General features: G+C 44.5%; 1 protein-coding gene across 2 annotated transcripts in view; it reads right to left on the bottom strand.

Moving 5' to 3' along the window:
• Positions 1–1,291: 1,291 nt before the first annotated feature.
• LOC149364139 (uncharacterized) overlaps positions 1,292–16,283 on the bottom strand; it is a 45,412-nt gene continuing 30,420 nt past the window's right edge. For both annotated transcript variants that reach the window (XM_089574127.1, XM_089574129.1), the window contains exons 3-13: positions 16,037–16,208; positions 14,438–14,526; positions 14,038–14,209; positions 12,331–12,371; positions 10,793–10,964; positions 10,104–10,165; positions 9,142–9,313; positions 8,606–8,667; positions 3,598–3,769; positions 2,850–2,950; positions 1,292–1,547 (exon numbers count right to left, since the gene is read on the bottom strand). In XM_089574127.1, coding sequence (XP_089430253.1) covers positions 1,324–1,547; positions 2,850–2,950; positions 3,598–3,769; positions 8,606–8,667; positions 9,142–9,313; positions 10,104–10,165; positions 10,793–10,964; positions 12,331–12,371; positions 14,038–14,209; positions 14,438–14,526; positions 16,037–16,208 — 1,439 coding nt within the window. In that variant the 3' untranslated portion in view covers positions 1,292–1,323. The remainder of the gene's footprint in view (positions 1,548–2,849; positions 2,951–3,597; positions 3,770–8,605; positions 8,668–9,141; positions 9,314–10,103; positions 10,166–10,792; positions 10,965–12,330; positions 12,372–14,037; positions 14,210–14,437; positions 14,527–16,036; positions 16,209–16,283) is intronic.

Here is a 16,283-nt window from a genome sequence, read left to right as displayed (position 1 = left end):
ACACAGCAGCAAAATGACGAGGTGTAGGCCGTTAAAAAAGATACTAGACGAAGCCGAAACGGAAGATACAGGCTAAAGAGCGCAGCGCCAATATTGTAGTCGAGCCGAACGTTGCATTTAAAAAGCCAGAACAAACGATATAGAACTTTAGCATAGGGTATATCAGAGGGATACACGTAGCTCCAAATATGAAAGGCGACAGGCAGTTTCGCACAACATGCGGGAGGTGGAGGGTTCAACCCCTGGTGCCACTGGGTATTCAGCGGTGATACAACCAGTACATGTTCTCCCTGATCTAGTACTCAGCTAAAGTTGGGCGAAATAGATTGAAAATGGATCTCTAACCCATTTCATCCAGCGCAGTCATTAAAGTAATTAAAAAAAAATGCAACTAAATGAGCGGAGATCAGCCCGAATGCGACGAGAAGATTTCAGCGAGGTTGGTGGTAGGTTGGAGTCATTAGTGAGCTCTGCGCTAGTGGCGAATCAATTAGGAGGCGGAGAATGAGAAACGGCTCTGACAAGTGCACCTCTCAGTTGTCCACTGACAGGTGGTTATGAAACAATCGATGCATTGCGGGGTAAACTGCGTACGCATGTATCGTGTTTAACTTTGTTCTCGGCATCTAGACGGACCGTGAAATTTAATTCCATGTAGTGTATTTTCCGGCACAAGACTGTAGTAGAATGAAAGACATTGAATAGTTTCAAAAGGTTTGTTTTTCTAGCTGGCATTGGCGTTGTGAGCATTAATGACTGTTTGTTGTCTTTATGACAAGAACGCTGGCCTTTATGAATGTCATTACAACATTCAATTATACATTCCAACGAAACAGCGTTATCAACTATATTTCAATACAAATCAGTGTAAAAAGCAGTCTCTTTTCGCTCTAGAATGCACTGGAATTAAAAGAGTTTTTTCCCACGGGCTTCGTTTCTCTGTCCTCTAGTTCGCGTTATTCATAATGAATTCCTAACCAGTGAAAAGGTTTTATACAGCCATTTTCAGCCACGTATCCGCATTATCGAACACTTTACAAAACCAGTTCAGAATTTTGTCCCTTAGAAAATGCTGCATCGAGTATTCAATGAACGACCAATTCAAGCACAGAAACAAGTTAAATCTAGCAGGTCAAACACTGCGAACTCGGTGTAATGAATCGTGCACCTGGTGCACTGTTTGTACCGGCAAATATCGAAAGAAGAAAAAAAGCCTGAACACAGTACTTATATTCTCGGCATCACACTAATTATGTTCAGTGTGAGCACTGAACATACTCGGCAGTGGGTAAGTGTTTATAATACCATTTATTTTACACCAGACTAATAAAGGGTAATTTTCTTCGTTATTGGTTCGCGGCACATGTGGCAAACGCTGAGGTGTTCGGCGCAATCCGCGCAAGCCCTGTGGCCGCACAGGAAGGCCACGTTCCGCTGCCCTTCCATGCAGATGGCGCACTGCACGGCATCCTGCAGCTCTCGCAGCTTCGTCACAAGTTCATCCCGGCCACCATGGTCTCCGGCAGTTCTGTCTCTTGGTTTTCGTGCTGCGAGAACGCAACAGAAAAACACAATAGATTTTTTGTAACTCGGCAAAGAAAGCATCAGAGGATTTCGTCTGTCTTGTTGGCTCTCTTTTGTCAACCGCAGTCGTTGCGAAGAATCTGCTAGGGGTTGCACGTGGCAGAAGAAAAAGCGTAGACTCACTAAAGCTTCAGCATCTACTAGCTGCTTTTGGATGACTGAAAAAAGTCAGAAAACGCAACAGGACAAGGGTTACGAGCCACAAGACACAATGCAGTCATATGTCATATAAGCCCAGCTTATGTGTATTGTGATTTTTCCTTGTTATATAGTAGTAGGGGTTGATTCTGTTCTTAAGATCAGGAGGTAATGAGCGTAAAAGGTTCCTGCCACATCTTAGTTTCCCAGATGTCTTTCCTCAGATATTGCCATTCGTATTTCTTCGGGATTTGTCTCCTGTTCTCATGGGCAACACATTTGCTACAGCCATGACAAGGTAGAACAGCCAGTCAAGAAAGCAACATGCATTTATGCCAGTTCTTTTCAAACACAAAATCCATCATATGAACGACTCCAGCAAAGAAGTATTCATAGGACACGAACACGTATCGGCCCTAAAGGACATCACATTGCGACAGCGGCCACAGATGGCTGTCCTGCAGAAGCCTTTACACTGTGTCTTGAAAATTTTTATGCTCAAACAGAAACTGAAGCAGGCGTCCGCGAGTAAGAAGCCGTATTCATAAACATTCTAGAGTGTTAGGACGGTGTTCGAGTGATAGAAATTGAAGGCGCTGTACGCTTGGGGTTCATAATTAAAACAGTGACAAGAGCATAGATGTTAAAAGCCGTGAAACATACAACATACTTTCACATTTCGGTTTCCACTCTGCTAGCTCAAGATATATCCTACACTTCAGTGCCAGCAGACCAAATGACGAAGCACTGGAACTATCCAAAGTACTGGACAAAGTACAGGAACTGACAAAGTAATGGTAACGTACTGGAAGGGTACTGTCCATAACTGTCCAGAACTGGAAGTTCTGGTGCAATGGTGTTCTTAATTTTAATATCGCGAATATAATTATCGCTAGGGGTCCTCACAGTGGTGATCTGCAAAGAGGTCTTTAAGAGCCGTGGCAAATAAACAAGAACCATACGGTACACTGACCGTCTATATATGACGCCCGATAATACGCATTTTTTGTTGACAAAGAAGGTACACACAATCGCACAGATAAGCATTTTTGTGTCAGTGAAAAGGAGGCACGTCAGCTCGTAGCGAAAAGAATATGAAACACCACATCAACCCAGGGACGCCTCACCATGTTCTTTCATCCTCCGTTCTTCACAGAAATCCTCCTCTTCCATAGAATCGACCCCAGAATGCGTATTTCTAGAAACCGTTCTCGGCAGTACAGGTACCCTGAAACGATAGACGAATTAAAGTAGCAGGTTTCTCAACAGCCTAAAACTTCCTTTTCTTTTTAGGTGCACTATCTCAGAAGATTCCCGTGCAAAATGTTCGAAACACTAGAGTACGTAGTGCAGAAATTTTCAGCTTGCAAAGCTAAGCCACTGCACGAACTTTTCACAATTTAACTTATTCCTCCCGCTCTTCACATTACAGTGCAAGCAGGTCTTTAGGCAGCCGATGAAAAAGCTCGGAGATAATAATGTCTCTCCTAATCCAGCACGTTCATCGAGTTCTGTGTGCTACTTAAACTCATATCCTTTGCGGTAAGGTCTTAGTTAGAGCGCCGGGCTGGGCATAGCAAATAATTTAATTATCACTGTATTTATGTATATGTGGCTTCAGAAAGGTTCTTGCGCGTTGTTGCCCCAGGTATTTCATCCGGCAGTTCAGATCTGCGCGTCCCAAGTATGCTTGTCACGGCTACCATGACTCCTGCATTCTGTAAGACAGTATACTTGATAGCGCAACGCAATCGTCGCTATTTCGCTCATCTTTGGTTACAAATATTTACTCTCAGATGTATAAAGCTGGTTAGTCATTATGCACCGTACCTGCGCATATGAATATTAAAAAACGAGTCTGTAAAACACCCTCACCCTTCAGCGCTAGGCTCGTCGAATCGCAGGAAGGTGTGGTTCTGGTCATGCTCACCGCCCAAGTAGCACGTAGAGCAGAGGTCATAGTCGAGACACTCAGCGCACTTCCAGCGCGTACCCACAATGCCCCGCTGGTGACATGTATGGCAGTTGATTCCCTTGAACTTCACGGCTGCAGCGCAGAACATTAACAATTGAGTCCACTGAGCAAATTTTAAAATTATACTAAATTATAATAGAATAAATTTCATAGATGTTTTAATCCCCTCCGCAGCTTTATTAAACAATGAAGGCGCCAATGTTGAAGGAAGATGTGTAAGGAACAGCCTATTTTCACAGACGAGTACCGAAATATCGGTGTATGCTTGTAGCTCTTTGCCTGCGACGACAATAGCAGAGGGCAGAACTGGAAGCTTCAGCAGAAATATACATTTTAAATTAGCAAAGAATGCCAGGGAAGAGCCGATGGTTGCAACACATTGAGTTAAAACTTCGCGGCTCTCCAAGTAAACCGCAACGTCGTTTGGAGTTTGTTTACCACACTTTATGAATGAGATGAGCGTCATACATAGCGTCAATGTTGAGAAGTTAGCGTGAATATTAGACCAGGGGTAGAAAAAAGAACATACATAGAACATGTTCCCTAGCGCTACTAAACATTTTCAGCGTCTCTTCCTTTTGTCTCGTCCAGTGTGCGGGCTGGGCAATATTATTTTTCTTTTTTACCTGCTCATACTACGTTTTGTCTCATCTAGTATCCGCGCTAACTACTTCACAACAAGCAATGGCAACTAGCCTGGCAGCATGCTCTTTTAAACACTGCGTTAATTTTGTATTTGCTGGAAGGAACTTCAGATGTCCTAAATTTCACTTGCCACTTATTATCGTTGCTTGCAAGGTTTAACCATGCTTCCTCATCATCTCTTCTAATGTTTTTTAGAAAGATAGGCTGCCGCTGTGCTGTCACTGGCGCTGCTGGAAAAAAGGTGCTGCTGCTGTAAAAGATGTCACTGGAGTTCTATTGATAGCATTTTTAAAAAGCAGCTTAGTGCTCTCAACTGTAGTTTTAACCAATATAATGAATCTTGGTAATGTCGCGCTTATTATTGCCACTGCACGCCGCCTAGGAGGCGCGGTAGTCTATTACTAGTCTATTACACGTCACGGTAGTCTATTACACGGCACGGTAGTCTATTATACTAACTGTATACATTGTCGCAGGTGTCAGCGTTTTCAGACACCGTCTACACACGAAACAAAACAGTCATAAAGGAAAATTAATGTTACGTGGTTCTGCTGCGGTTCCAAGCACAAAATCCGGGTATTCGCTTATTTGGACAAAAGCGGTCGATTGAAGCAAAAAAATTGCAATACAAGAAACTGTGTAGGTTATCTCTTTAAAGTATCTTATTAGCCACAGGCTATCTGAATATCTTCGAGATTTATTACAAAGCTTATTTTTTCTGTTTTTCTTGCCGCCTTTACCTGCAGTTTTTCAGTGTGTTTTCATAAACCCTGCAATTTCAAAGTCATATAGCATTTATGTTGCATATCAAGCAGTTCCGTATCCACTCCTTATGCTTCATTTCGTATCTATTCTTCAGCGAAAATAGCTCCGCGTTCGCACCCAGTATAATAATTGCTTATATGTAAAAATATTTTGAAGATACCTTGTCTTAACACGTGCCGTTGTGATATATTTATTTGTGTCGCCTTTCCAATCTCAGTTTACAGTGGACTAGGCGCACGAAGATTTGCGAGTTGGTTATTGCTGGCCTTCTGTACAGCTCATAAAATCTTTCAGTATTATTAAGTTTAATCAAGTCCTCAATTATGAGAATTCTCGTGTGACGTTAAATACAGGACCTGACTGAGCAGGGCCGTTGAATAGGGCTTGTAATATACAGGAAGGAATTGCTTTGCTTGGTGGCGCTGGCTACGGAGAGAGAAAAGCAAGGACGAAATAAAAAACAAAATTCAGAGCAATAAAACAGCTATATTTTGAGAAAGCACAAAAAATAAAAACGGGTTAAAAAACCATCTGCACAATTACAGTTCGAACCATCTAGCGTGGCTACCGTGCTTGCCGGGCAACAGGGAGCGAGGAAAGAATGTTAGCTAGTAAGGTTCTTTTTTCTAACTTAGTAGTTTTGTGTCATCGCCTCTTTAGGCTGAAGTCGAACAATGGAGTCCGATGTAAACATGTCCGCTGCAAACCAGTCAGTATGAAGCAGGTGTCATGATGAAAATTTTTCATTAGGACACCTGTGCATTGTAGAAACAGAACTAGCCTTTTGAGCACTTCGTTCCATAAGAAGACAGCGTCGATTTAAACTATGCAAAAGCGAGAGCGTCAGTGCACTCGTCCCTAACGCACGGTGCTGTCGGAATAGAAGCCGCCGCATGGTCGTACTTAGTCGTATTGTGTTGGGAAGAACGCAAACAGAGAAATATATAGAAAGCCATAGATGCGCACGTGGATAGACATAGTAAAAGACCTACAGGATGTGGCCATTGATGCTGAAATATCAAATACAGCAACTTATACAACGCTGTATAACACTGGATATCCGATTCTTCAAGTCTTTTACAAGTTTTTGCTCCATGATCTTCACTCACGCTGCACTCTGAGCTTGTATAAAGATGCTTGTTTTCACTGTGAGGTATTCTGCGTCAGCCAAAGAAAGGCTTGCCCGAAATTCGAAGCCACCTCGAGACGACCAAGTAACTTCTGTGGTGTGTCGAGTTTGGCGCAAATTACACACAACTGCCCAATGAATCCATGTGGAAATCCCTCCCGCAGGGGCAGTCGCCTCCCCCCACCCCCTCTAGCGAGAAATTTCATGAAACAAAAACCATGCTGTAGACCATTTTTTTACAGCCCTAGAAATACGTAGTTCAATACCCACCCCCTAGTGCTACTACCTCTAGGAGTGACCTATAAATCCCCCCTTGTTGTCTCGCTCATAATTACCTCTCGGATGTCCTTTTGCAGGCTAAAATTGTCCTGCACTTCACCAAATAAGGTAGAGCTTATCCTCGGGAGAACGTTTTTTCCTGAAATTTTGCGTGAACAGTTAGCGGAAGATTACCGGGCAGTAAAGAGAAGGCAAAATAAGCGATGGTCGTTCAGGGCAACACAGGGGATTCCTAGGGAATACAAGCGTGCGGGAGATGACAGAAGGTCAAGTTGGTAGATGAGATTAAGAAGTTTGCGGGGTTGAGGTGACCGCAGATGGCGCCTGACGGGGCTCATAGGAGACACGTGGAAAAGGCTTTTGTCCAGCAGTGGACGTACTTAGGCTGACGACGAAGTAATGTATGTGATGTGAAGGTCAAGCCATGTGACACGTTATGCCTCGCCAAAACAGTGAACATTGGAACTCAAAACAAGAAGCTTACACTTGAAGGCAAGTCAGGAAACCATCCAGAGGCCACTTCTATAGTTCTTCTTTTTGCTAGGTTTCAGTTTGGTGGATAAAATCATATAGCTGCCTAGGAGACCTCACCCTCTCCTTCGTGGCGCTAGGTTTGCCCGTAGCTAATCATAGGAGCAGCCGTACACTTCGATGAGATTATTTATCATCAAATGCCAACAGTAACTTCCGTTGTTTGCGCTAAGAATTTGCGGGATTCGCTTATGAGCACCGTTATAAAAATTCGTCGCTTCGTTGCCGCAGGCAAAAAAACTGCTTTCTACGAAAAGGCTGCATTTTATACAAAATGCTGTCTCATACGTCTGTCGTGGACTAGACAGTTGCAAATAAAAGGCCGAGTAGCCACAAATATAGACGGATGCTTGAGAAGATATGTCCTCCACACAGCCAGTCTGCGGACGGAGTATACATAATATGTATTTTAAAGTTAGGTCACCGTAAGATGCGTTTACAAAGTTAGCCCTACTGAGAGTTTCCATATGACAAGTCCCATAAGTCCATATGCTACCATATGGATTATATGGAGTCCAGTATGGAGCATATCAAGTCGATTAAGACTATATGAAAACCGCGTAGAGAATCTTACAAACTCCATATGACGTCATACACTGTATGGAAATTATAAGGAATGCTTATGGACTTGGTACAAAATACATTTGGATATCCATATATATTTTCATACTTGATGGGCTCCATATTCCCATAATTCCATACGAACAGCTCATATGGAGCGTTTCAGTAGGGAAGTCTCTTGTGCTGTTGCTGGCAGTGAGAAACAGCGCAGCTAAGTCAACACTATACGGCCACACCCAGTGGAAGCCATTTTGCAGGCGTTTCGACTGGGGCAACAAAACAGGTGGCTAAGAGACTTCTATTCTTCAGAAAACCCCAATTGCTAGCTCATTAAAGACAGACGGTACACATTCACGTCAAACCCTCAGTACCGCGACAAAAACACACTAAGCACTCCACAGACCTGACGGAAATTTGCCAGTGTCGCGAAACATATGGATCGCATTGATTATACCTCAAGCTACATTTTCTGCTAACTTCTTGCGTAGTATTTCCGTCCAACCACTGCATTAACATCATAAATATTTCCTTTTCGTAGCACAATGTCTCTCATATCCGAAACAGAACAAAGAAGAGGTGCTAGGCCAGTGGTACGTGTGGAAATCTAGCGACTGTCTGTAGTGCCGAGACCCTTCACGAAGGTTTCTTTTGCTCAATGTATTTAGCGTCAGTGTAAACTCAGATATAAGCCAAGGGATATTTGTCTCAAAGCGTTAGCCATAAGGATAAAACGGTTACTGTCCGAAATTATATCAACCAGAAATCACGCTTCGTTTTATTGTAACTGCATTACCGGTATACAAGATGCCATATCGAGGTGGACACGTATCACAAAGTCATCAGTGCTGGTAAGTATCTACGATCCGCACGTACACTGAACACATGAAGGACTGCACGGTACAAACTATGCATGATTACTTGATAAACCCTGTGGCGATAATGAAATAAAAAAAGGTGCAATCGGAATCATCCTCCTCACGCTGGTATTTGTTTCTCACCTTCTTGAAGGACTGCTCTGCTGTCCACAGTCATTAATCCATTCCTCGGTGAAACTCTTAACCTGAAATATCGGATCCGGACAAGACTTTTCTGTTCGAGTCGTTGCGGTAATCGCAGGAGAACAAAACGACTGAAACTGGAGTTTGATTCATTCCTTAAAGGCGTCAAAGCAAGCGACCCACAGAGGGATCAGGAGAATTTGCTCTGTGGTGATGAAAATTCGGCTTCGCTACTTCACGAAAATATCCTACATTGTAGCGATTATATGTTCGTTCTCGCCAATTCTCGCTTAATGAATATAAGAACGCTGTCATGAATTGATTAGTAGCCGCTTATTTGCGTGCAACATCAAAAGAATTTGCCAGTGATAATTTCAAAAAGGTATCGGTGTATAACTCTCAGAACTTAGCTGCAATCACTGAACACAAAAAAAAACGCACAAGAAACTAAGCGCAATAGTCTGATGTAAGGAAAAATGATAGACACAAATAGGATAGCACCATGAATGTCCGCAACAATAAAGACTGGCTCTCACCCTTCTCTGCCGGGCGAGTCGAACCGCCAGAAGATGTGGTCGAGGCTGTGCGTGTTGGTCATGTAGCAGGAGGTGCACAGGTCGTAGTCAGTGCAGTGGTCGCACTTCCAGCGTGCTCCGACAATACCACGCTTCTCACAGCCGTCGCAGTTGATCCCGGAGAAAGTAACATCTGTTGATCAGAGAAGCGAAGGGGTAATGATCGAAGTTGCTTCCGCTTTGCAGCGCTTTGTGGTGTTTCCTTACTGGTCCATGTTTGTCTTTGCGCTGTATAGTTGTAAGAATGATTGAGGGCCGCCACATACTGTTACGCACGTCAAGCAAGGAAACGAACGTCCACTAGGAAGGTAACCGATCAAAGCTATCGATTCGCACATCGGCGCAGCACTACAGGCATGACGCATTGCACTGCATAGCACTGCCATCTTTTCGAGGCTACAACGGGATTCCTTCGCCAGGTTCCTGATCCCACTAACCTGCTCGTCAGGCCATGAAAACTAGCAGGTTTAATGAAGTAGGTTAATGAAATTCCCTTGCGCAAAACTTCATTGCGACGTCACTCGGTCACTCCCTTTCTTACTGACTTTCCTTCTCACAGTCTTACCTGACTTATAGTCCTTTCATTAGGTAGCCCCGAGTAACAGCCCGTCTGTTGCCAGTCTTTGTAGTCACGAACGCAGATTCATCAGGCTATGAAGATGAATAGACTGTTTGGTTCATATCATTAAATCGGAGCTTTCTATACGTTCAGTAAGTACAAATCCACAAGAACTCTTGCTTTCATCACTATTTAAAACCTTCTGAGCCTGTATTTCTTTCGGTGGCGAGGAAAACCCCTATTTCTGCATTCCTACCCTCTTTGCAGCTTGTGTGCCTGTTATGAGCGATATACACCACGGCACGTAACGACACCAGCGAAACGTGTCCCTCAGGAAGAATTTCCGATTTACATGCAATCTTACCTTTGTACTGGACGTTTTCGACTGGTAGCTTGCCGGTTCCTTTTCTCGAGGCAACCATGTCACTAGAATTGATCAAGATGTCAAGCTACAAATTTCTTCCTTCTCCCAAAGTTTTTGTTCATGTCTTGCTATGAGTTATGCAGATCAGCAAATAAATCGAGCAACTGAATTATCAAGACAAATAGCGGGCAGCGACTCCATCCTGAGCATTAATTTCATAGTGGTGCCAAGCGCACGACGCGCCCCCAGACTCGACAGAAGAGGTCAGCTGCCCTACCTAAATGTCCTTAGGCAGGCCCTCGGATGGGTTTGAATATTAGTGCTCAGCGATAAGTTCGTGTGCACGCCGTATTTTCTCCTTAACCTGCTTGATCGGGGGCTTCGTCGCTTGCTTTAATAACTTCAGCAGGTCGGAAGTGTCTCTCGTGTCGCCTTTTTTTTTTCATTATAAACTATAAATCAAATACAAATCAGGTTTGCAGTATTTGTTAATCTGGGGTTGTCGATATTTCGCGCTAACCACAACCAGCCGTTGGAGAAAAGTAGTAAGCAATGAGACGTTTTGCATGAATATGGCTTGTTAGGGGTTCTATAAATAGCAATGACGCATGTTATCAACGACGCCCTCTTGTTTGTCTGTTTTGTACTAAATTCAACAAATTGGGGCAAAAACGTGAACGAACGCTTACGCTGTACCGCCGGGCACTTCCACTCGCAGGAACATGTGGTCGAGGTCATGCATGCCTCTCAGGTAGCATGTCGTGCAGAGGTCATACTCGACGCACAACGCGCACTTCCATCGCGTACCGATTATGGGACACTGCTCGCAGGTGTCGCAGTAGATTCCTTGAAACTTGACACCTGGAAAATAGGCAGTAGGAAACGTTTCTCTCAAGAAATCAGCGAGTCAAAACGTCATATCGTTTAAGTATACTATTTCTGAATATTCCGTCACGTTTGCTTGCGTAGCTCGGTTCCTCATCGGAATTATCGGATCAATGTATAGTCAGGGACCAAAGTCTAAGGGACTCCTCAGCTACTAACGAAGGCGATAGCCTGCTATTAGCCGCCAGATCGAGGCCAAACTTCTGGACGTGAAAGTGAAACTCATTTTCTTTAGTCTGAAATAGCGAAATGATGGTACAGCTGAAAAAAGAAAAACATGGTGTCTACAGGCCTAAATGACTTTCCGGGCACCCTAGAGTATTTTGTCCTCGTCAGCCCGTAACTTGTGCCGCAGTTTGCGGGAGAGACAGGCGAAGCAGCAATAAATGCGATGGTTCCTCTGTGACCAGCTCAATGAGTTGGTTAATCCGGGATGTATGCACTTTAACTCATTTTTAGCTATATATCCGAGCTGCAGAGGTTTTGTGTAACGCGGGCCAAGGATTAAAAAAAAGAATAACAGGGTTTTAAATTGGTTAAACCGATTATAGTGCGAAAGCATGGGATAGACTTGCAGTTTGAGTGCTCCTTTCTCTGTCGACAATGGAGAAGACATTTCTAAAGAATATACTGACACTTATAGCTTTAGATTAGACAGCGCTGTCGTTTTCGAGAACGTGTGCTTTCTGTCACAGACGTCCAACGAAGGTTAAAGCGTTTCCATCAGCCATGAAAAATTATGCAGCTAAAACACTGCCGCTGCTACCGTACACCAGATTCTGTTATTTGATTTCCAGGCCTTTTGTGACACATTTTTGAGATATCTTAAGTTTTACGGCCTCAGGGCTTGAATAAAAATTTGCGAGCAGCCGCAGAAATCGGTGCTTTAGATCATCCTCGCCTCGAAATCGCCACGACTCCAAGTCCCACTTGCCACTGCCTGTTATGAGGTAGAATTCTTGCCTTCCATGGTTGCACGTGAATCTCTCCTTTTCTGCCTGCGCGCGTATTAGAACGCACATGTCTAAGATACCACCTGTGTGAGCACTGAGGAATTGTGTATGAATATATTGGAAATTCATAGGCACAATAAGTCTCTCGTTTCCATATTGCGATTTTTTAATACGATGATTGTTGAACGCCACCTGTCCTTACGCACCGCAGAATGAAGCTTTATTCGCCTTCCTCTAAAGAGAGACTGGTACCTAGACCAAGTCACGCTACTGAAATCAGAACTTCAGTTCCAGTGTACCCTTTCTAGTGGATCGGGGTAATGACGTACAACATCTGCGCGAAACAGCGCAACCTATTTTGATTACTTCGCAGATTCATTGAGTCTTACCTTCGGCATTGACAGCTTCTCGCCTCGGGGGCACCTTAAACCTGAAATAATGAGTACCACCACTTTCGCACTTGTATGACGAAATCAGAACGCTAAATGACTCACTTTTTTAAAAAGGTTATCTTGGAATCAAGTAAGCAATGTGTTTTTCGATGAGTCAGGTGTATGTGTTGTGTGAATCTCATTTAAACACAGTTTATAAAACACGACTGAGGGCCAGTATTACTGAGTGCCAAATGCTTCTCCAAAAGGCTCTTGGCAATGACCGTCGTTACTCACTAATGTTTAATATGAAATGTAGGCAAATTAAAATATATTGAGGACAACATTCACGTGTAAATGCAATAAGGTAGAACAGGTACTCGCACGGTACCGATGGCCGCTTTTCTAAGATGCAAAATCAAGGCTTTCAATCTAGACGCCAAACATGGGTGCCAGACAAGGCTCGAACCGCACAGTTATAAATGACCATCCTCTTACAAATATCTATATTGTCTTGAATTTTCACGCAAATCTTAAAGGCGCCCTGAAATACCTATTGAACACAGTTTATATAAACTCAACAAAACTACAATGTGCTGTCATGAACAACTGAGACAAAAAATGGCTGAGGCTTAGCTAAGGTTAAGCCTAGTCAGATGCGAAGCATATTGATGGCTAGGCTTGGTAATACATGGATTTCCTTGGTTGACGTTCATCCCGCTCTTCATCGGTCTCTGTGGCACGCTGAAGCTTTCGCTTCTCGTTCAAATCAGCCCTGCTTCTAGGCGGCATCCCAACACCTGGCCGCCTCGTAAGTGCCCGGAGAGCGAGGCAAGCTCAGCTTTATACCGCTGCTGTAGCGTCACGTGGTCAGCTGCAGCGCCTCTGATGTGGAGCCTCCACCGCCGTGGCCGACCCCGCGAGCCGGCAGCCCATCTCTCCTTTGCTGTGACGTCATGTTGTCACGTGGTGTCACGTGGTCACGCTAAAGGTCAATGGTAGCTCCACCGCCGTGCTCGACGGGCTGTAGTGTAGCTCTAGTAATATGCTTCGCATAATAATACACTTCTACGCGCAGAGGAAAACTCAGAATCGGTCTCGAAAATTGGCGGGCCCTTTACCGTGACCTTTTGAAACTCTCGCTCTCCACCAAGTCGCGCTTCTGCGTATCCGGTTAAAAAGTGACTCTTGGCTAGGCTAGCTCAGACGTCACGCAGCTACCATGGCCGCGGCCAATCAGCCGCGTCGCGCCGGTGGGTCAGGACGCTCCGCCTCCCGGGAAATTCCAGCGCGCGTCGGTAGCCGGCGGTGGGGCCGAGTGGGTGCGACCAGCGGAAGAGCATTTAGCGCGCAAAAAGTGACGAGAGGATAGGAAGAGGCGCTAAGACGGTAAAATTCAAACTTCGACTGCAGGCAATTCAGCTTCTGCGAAATTTATTTCGAAAAAGTTCTTGCTGGAGGCTATTCGTGAAGCGGCGTCCTTTAACACCAAAGCTTTCTTGAACACTGTTGCAGGGCTCCTTTAAGAGATTCGCCAAGATATCGACAGAAACTCATGTTTGATGGAATGACTGGCGTCGATATCCTCTGGGGTTTTAATGTTACATCAGAACAAAAATTTAATTATTCCGTGTTTTGTAACAGTGCATACGCAACCACCGAGATTTTCATTTTGTTTCTACACAGTAGGTATAGCAAACATGCGAGGGAAAATTTAAAGCTCACGCTGCCCCACCAGGCACCTCGATGCGCAAGAAGACATGGTCGAGGTTGTGCATCCCTCCCCTGTAACAGGCAGTGCAGAGGTCGTAGTTGAAGCACGCTGCACATTTCCAACGCGTCCCCAGAATTTCACGCTGGCCACAGGAGTCGCAGTAAATTGTTCTGAAAATCGCACCTGCGAGATACGGATGAAAGTAGAACGAAAATCAACAGTTAGCCTTTTCTTAATATTCTGGCATAAAACAAACGTGTGTCTAGCGGCTACATACACAGCTACATTGTCGTATTAATGCATTGCGACCCTTTAGGCACTGCTATTATGCTGCGCGGCTGTGACTTTAGATTAGACGCAGCGCGTGTTTATCTCAACGCGAGCCAAATACGACTGCACGAGCTCGGCTACCTCTTGCGATGTCGCCCTCAGCAGTGGCTCCTGCTACAACGTCTTCGCGTTGTTTTTTCTGCGATCCTTGCTTCGAGGTGACCTTGATACTGAAAAACAAAACAAAAAATCTTTGACCATTCACTTTCGCCACGAAGATACCGTGCGTTGTTTGAAACAATACATGACAGGTATTTAATAACCATAGAAGAGCCCTTAACGATGCAAAACAGAGGTCGACAGAACAACGCTGGACATGAAGTCAGGCTTGTCAGCTTGTCTTCTAGTAAATATTAAACTCCTATCCTAATCATATAGAGGTTAGCACGCGTGCGAAAAAGCTATGGGAGCGCTTAAACACTTTTTGAGAGCAACCCCACCGCGGCGGTCGTGTTTCGATGGAGGCGAAACGCAAGAGGCGCCCGTATGCTGCGCGATTTCAGTGCACGTTAAAGATCCCCAGGTGGTCGAAATTATTCCGGAGACCTCCACTACCACATACTCTCTTTCTGACACAATTTGTTTCACGCACTTCATTCATCTACGTTTTTTTTCTTAATCCTTCTTAATCCAACCCATAACCGTGTTAATCCACCAATGAATCCGCCACTTAATCCTTTCAAATTAACTTTGGATTTGGTGGTTTCAATTTGCCTCTAGTAGGTGGTGCTCCACAGTTGGTCCTTTGTGGGCAGCTAAGGTATTTAAATATTTATACAGAAAGAGCGTTGACTCACAGTGGCGGAAAAGAACTAGAAAATTAACCTGTAAGTATGCAGGTCATGAGGACAGAGAAATTAAGAGCATTAAACGACAGGTAAAAAACGCGGCAATTAAAAATTGGATGAATTCAATGGAAAAGAAACATAGTGTAGAACTATATCGATACTGGAAAAGGCAGATCAGGAAAGAATTTTTCTATGATAACTCAAGAGGCAGTGCCCTACTTTTTGAAGCTAGGTCAGGGTGTCTTAGAACGCGCAGCTACAAAAAGAAATTTAACGATGACACATGTGCAGTGTGTGGTAGATCTGTGGAAACAATGGAACACCTCATAATCAAATGTGATGGTATCCATCCGGATGTCGATGCAGGCGCAGTAACTCTTCCTGAGGCCCTAGGGTTTAAAGATAACAATGGTCATGTAAGTAAATCTTCAGTGGAAGTTAGCAAAAAGCGATTGGAGGATTGGTGGCTGAAAAGCAGAGATGTGGCATAAGGTTAGAATTGTAGGAAACTGTAGGTAAAGATGATGGCGATTCTTAATGAGAATTGCCAACACAGTAAACAAAAAAAAATAATAAAGAAAGAAAAGCTGAGCATGGTGGCAATTTCCACCACCCCGCTTCAAAGGGGGCGCTCCTATCCATCCATCCATCCATCCATTTGTGGTCACGTGACACATGTGACATTATCCCCGTCTCGACCAGGGAATCAGGCAATTTCGTGACACCGGAAATCGGCGGGGTTCCGGTGCGACAACTCCAATGCTGTGGCATTAAAACATTACCAGTTGTGTTACTTGCATACACAGCTTGGGGAGCAGCACGTTGTGACCGGGCAAATTTTGCCATTCTATGCACGCAACAGGGGTCTCAATACAGGCCGGCCGACACTCACCCTGCACAATCCGGCGCGTCGTAGCGTACAAAGGAGTGCTCAGGGTTGTGCTTGCCACTCAGATAGCACGTGGTGCAGAGGTCGTAGCCATGGCACACATCGCACTTCCAGCGTGCACCGATGATAGGAAGCTCGCCGCATTTGTTACAACGGGCGTAGCGGAATTGGATTGCTGCGTTGGTAGGAAGAGCATCGTAAACAGCCCCGTTCCTACCCCATGCTCCTAGCGTGGTCACTGTATGTGCTC

This window comes from Amblyomma mixtum, chromosome 2, assembly GCF_055824585.1.
Source record: "Amblyomma mixtum isolate Tamu chromosome 2, ASM5582458v1, whole genome shotgun sequence".
Taxonomy (NCBI): domain Eukaryota; kingdom Metazoa; phylum Arthropoda; class Arachnida; order Ixodida; family Ixodidae; genus Amblyomma; species Amblyomma mixtum.
Note: the sequence above shows the minus strand (reverse complement) of the source record. Positions and strands in the feature narration are given on the sequence as shown.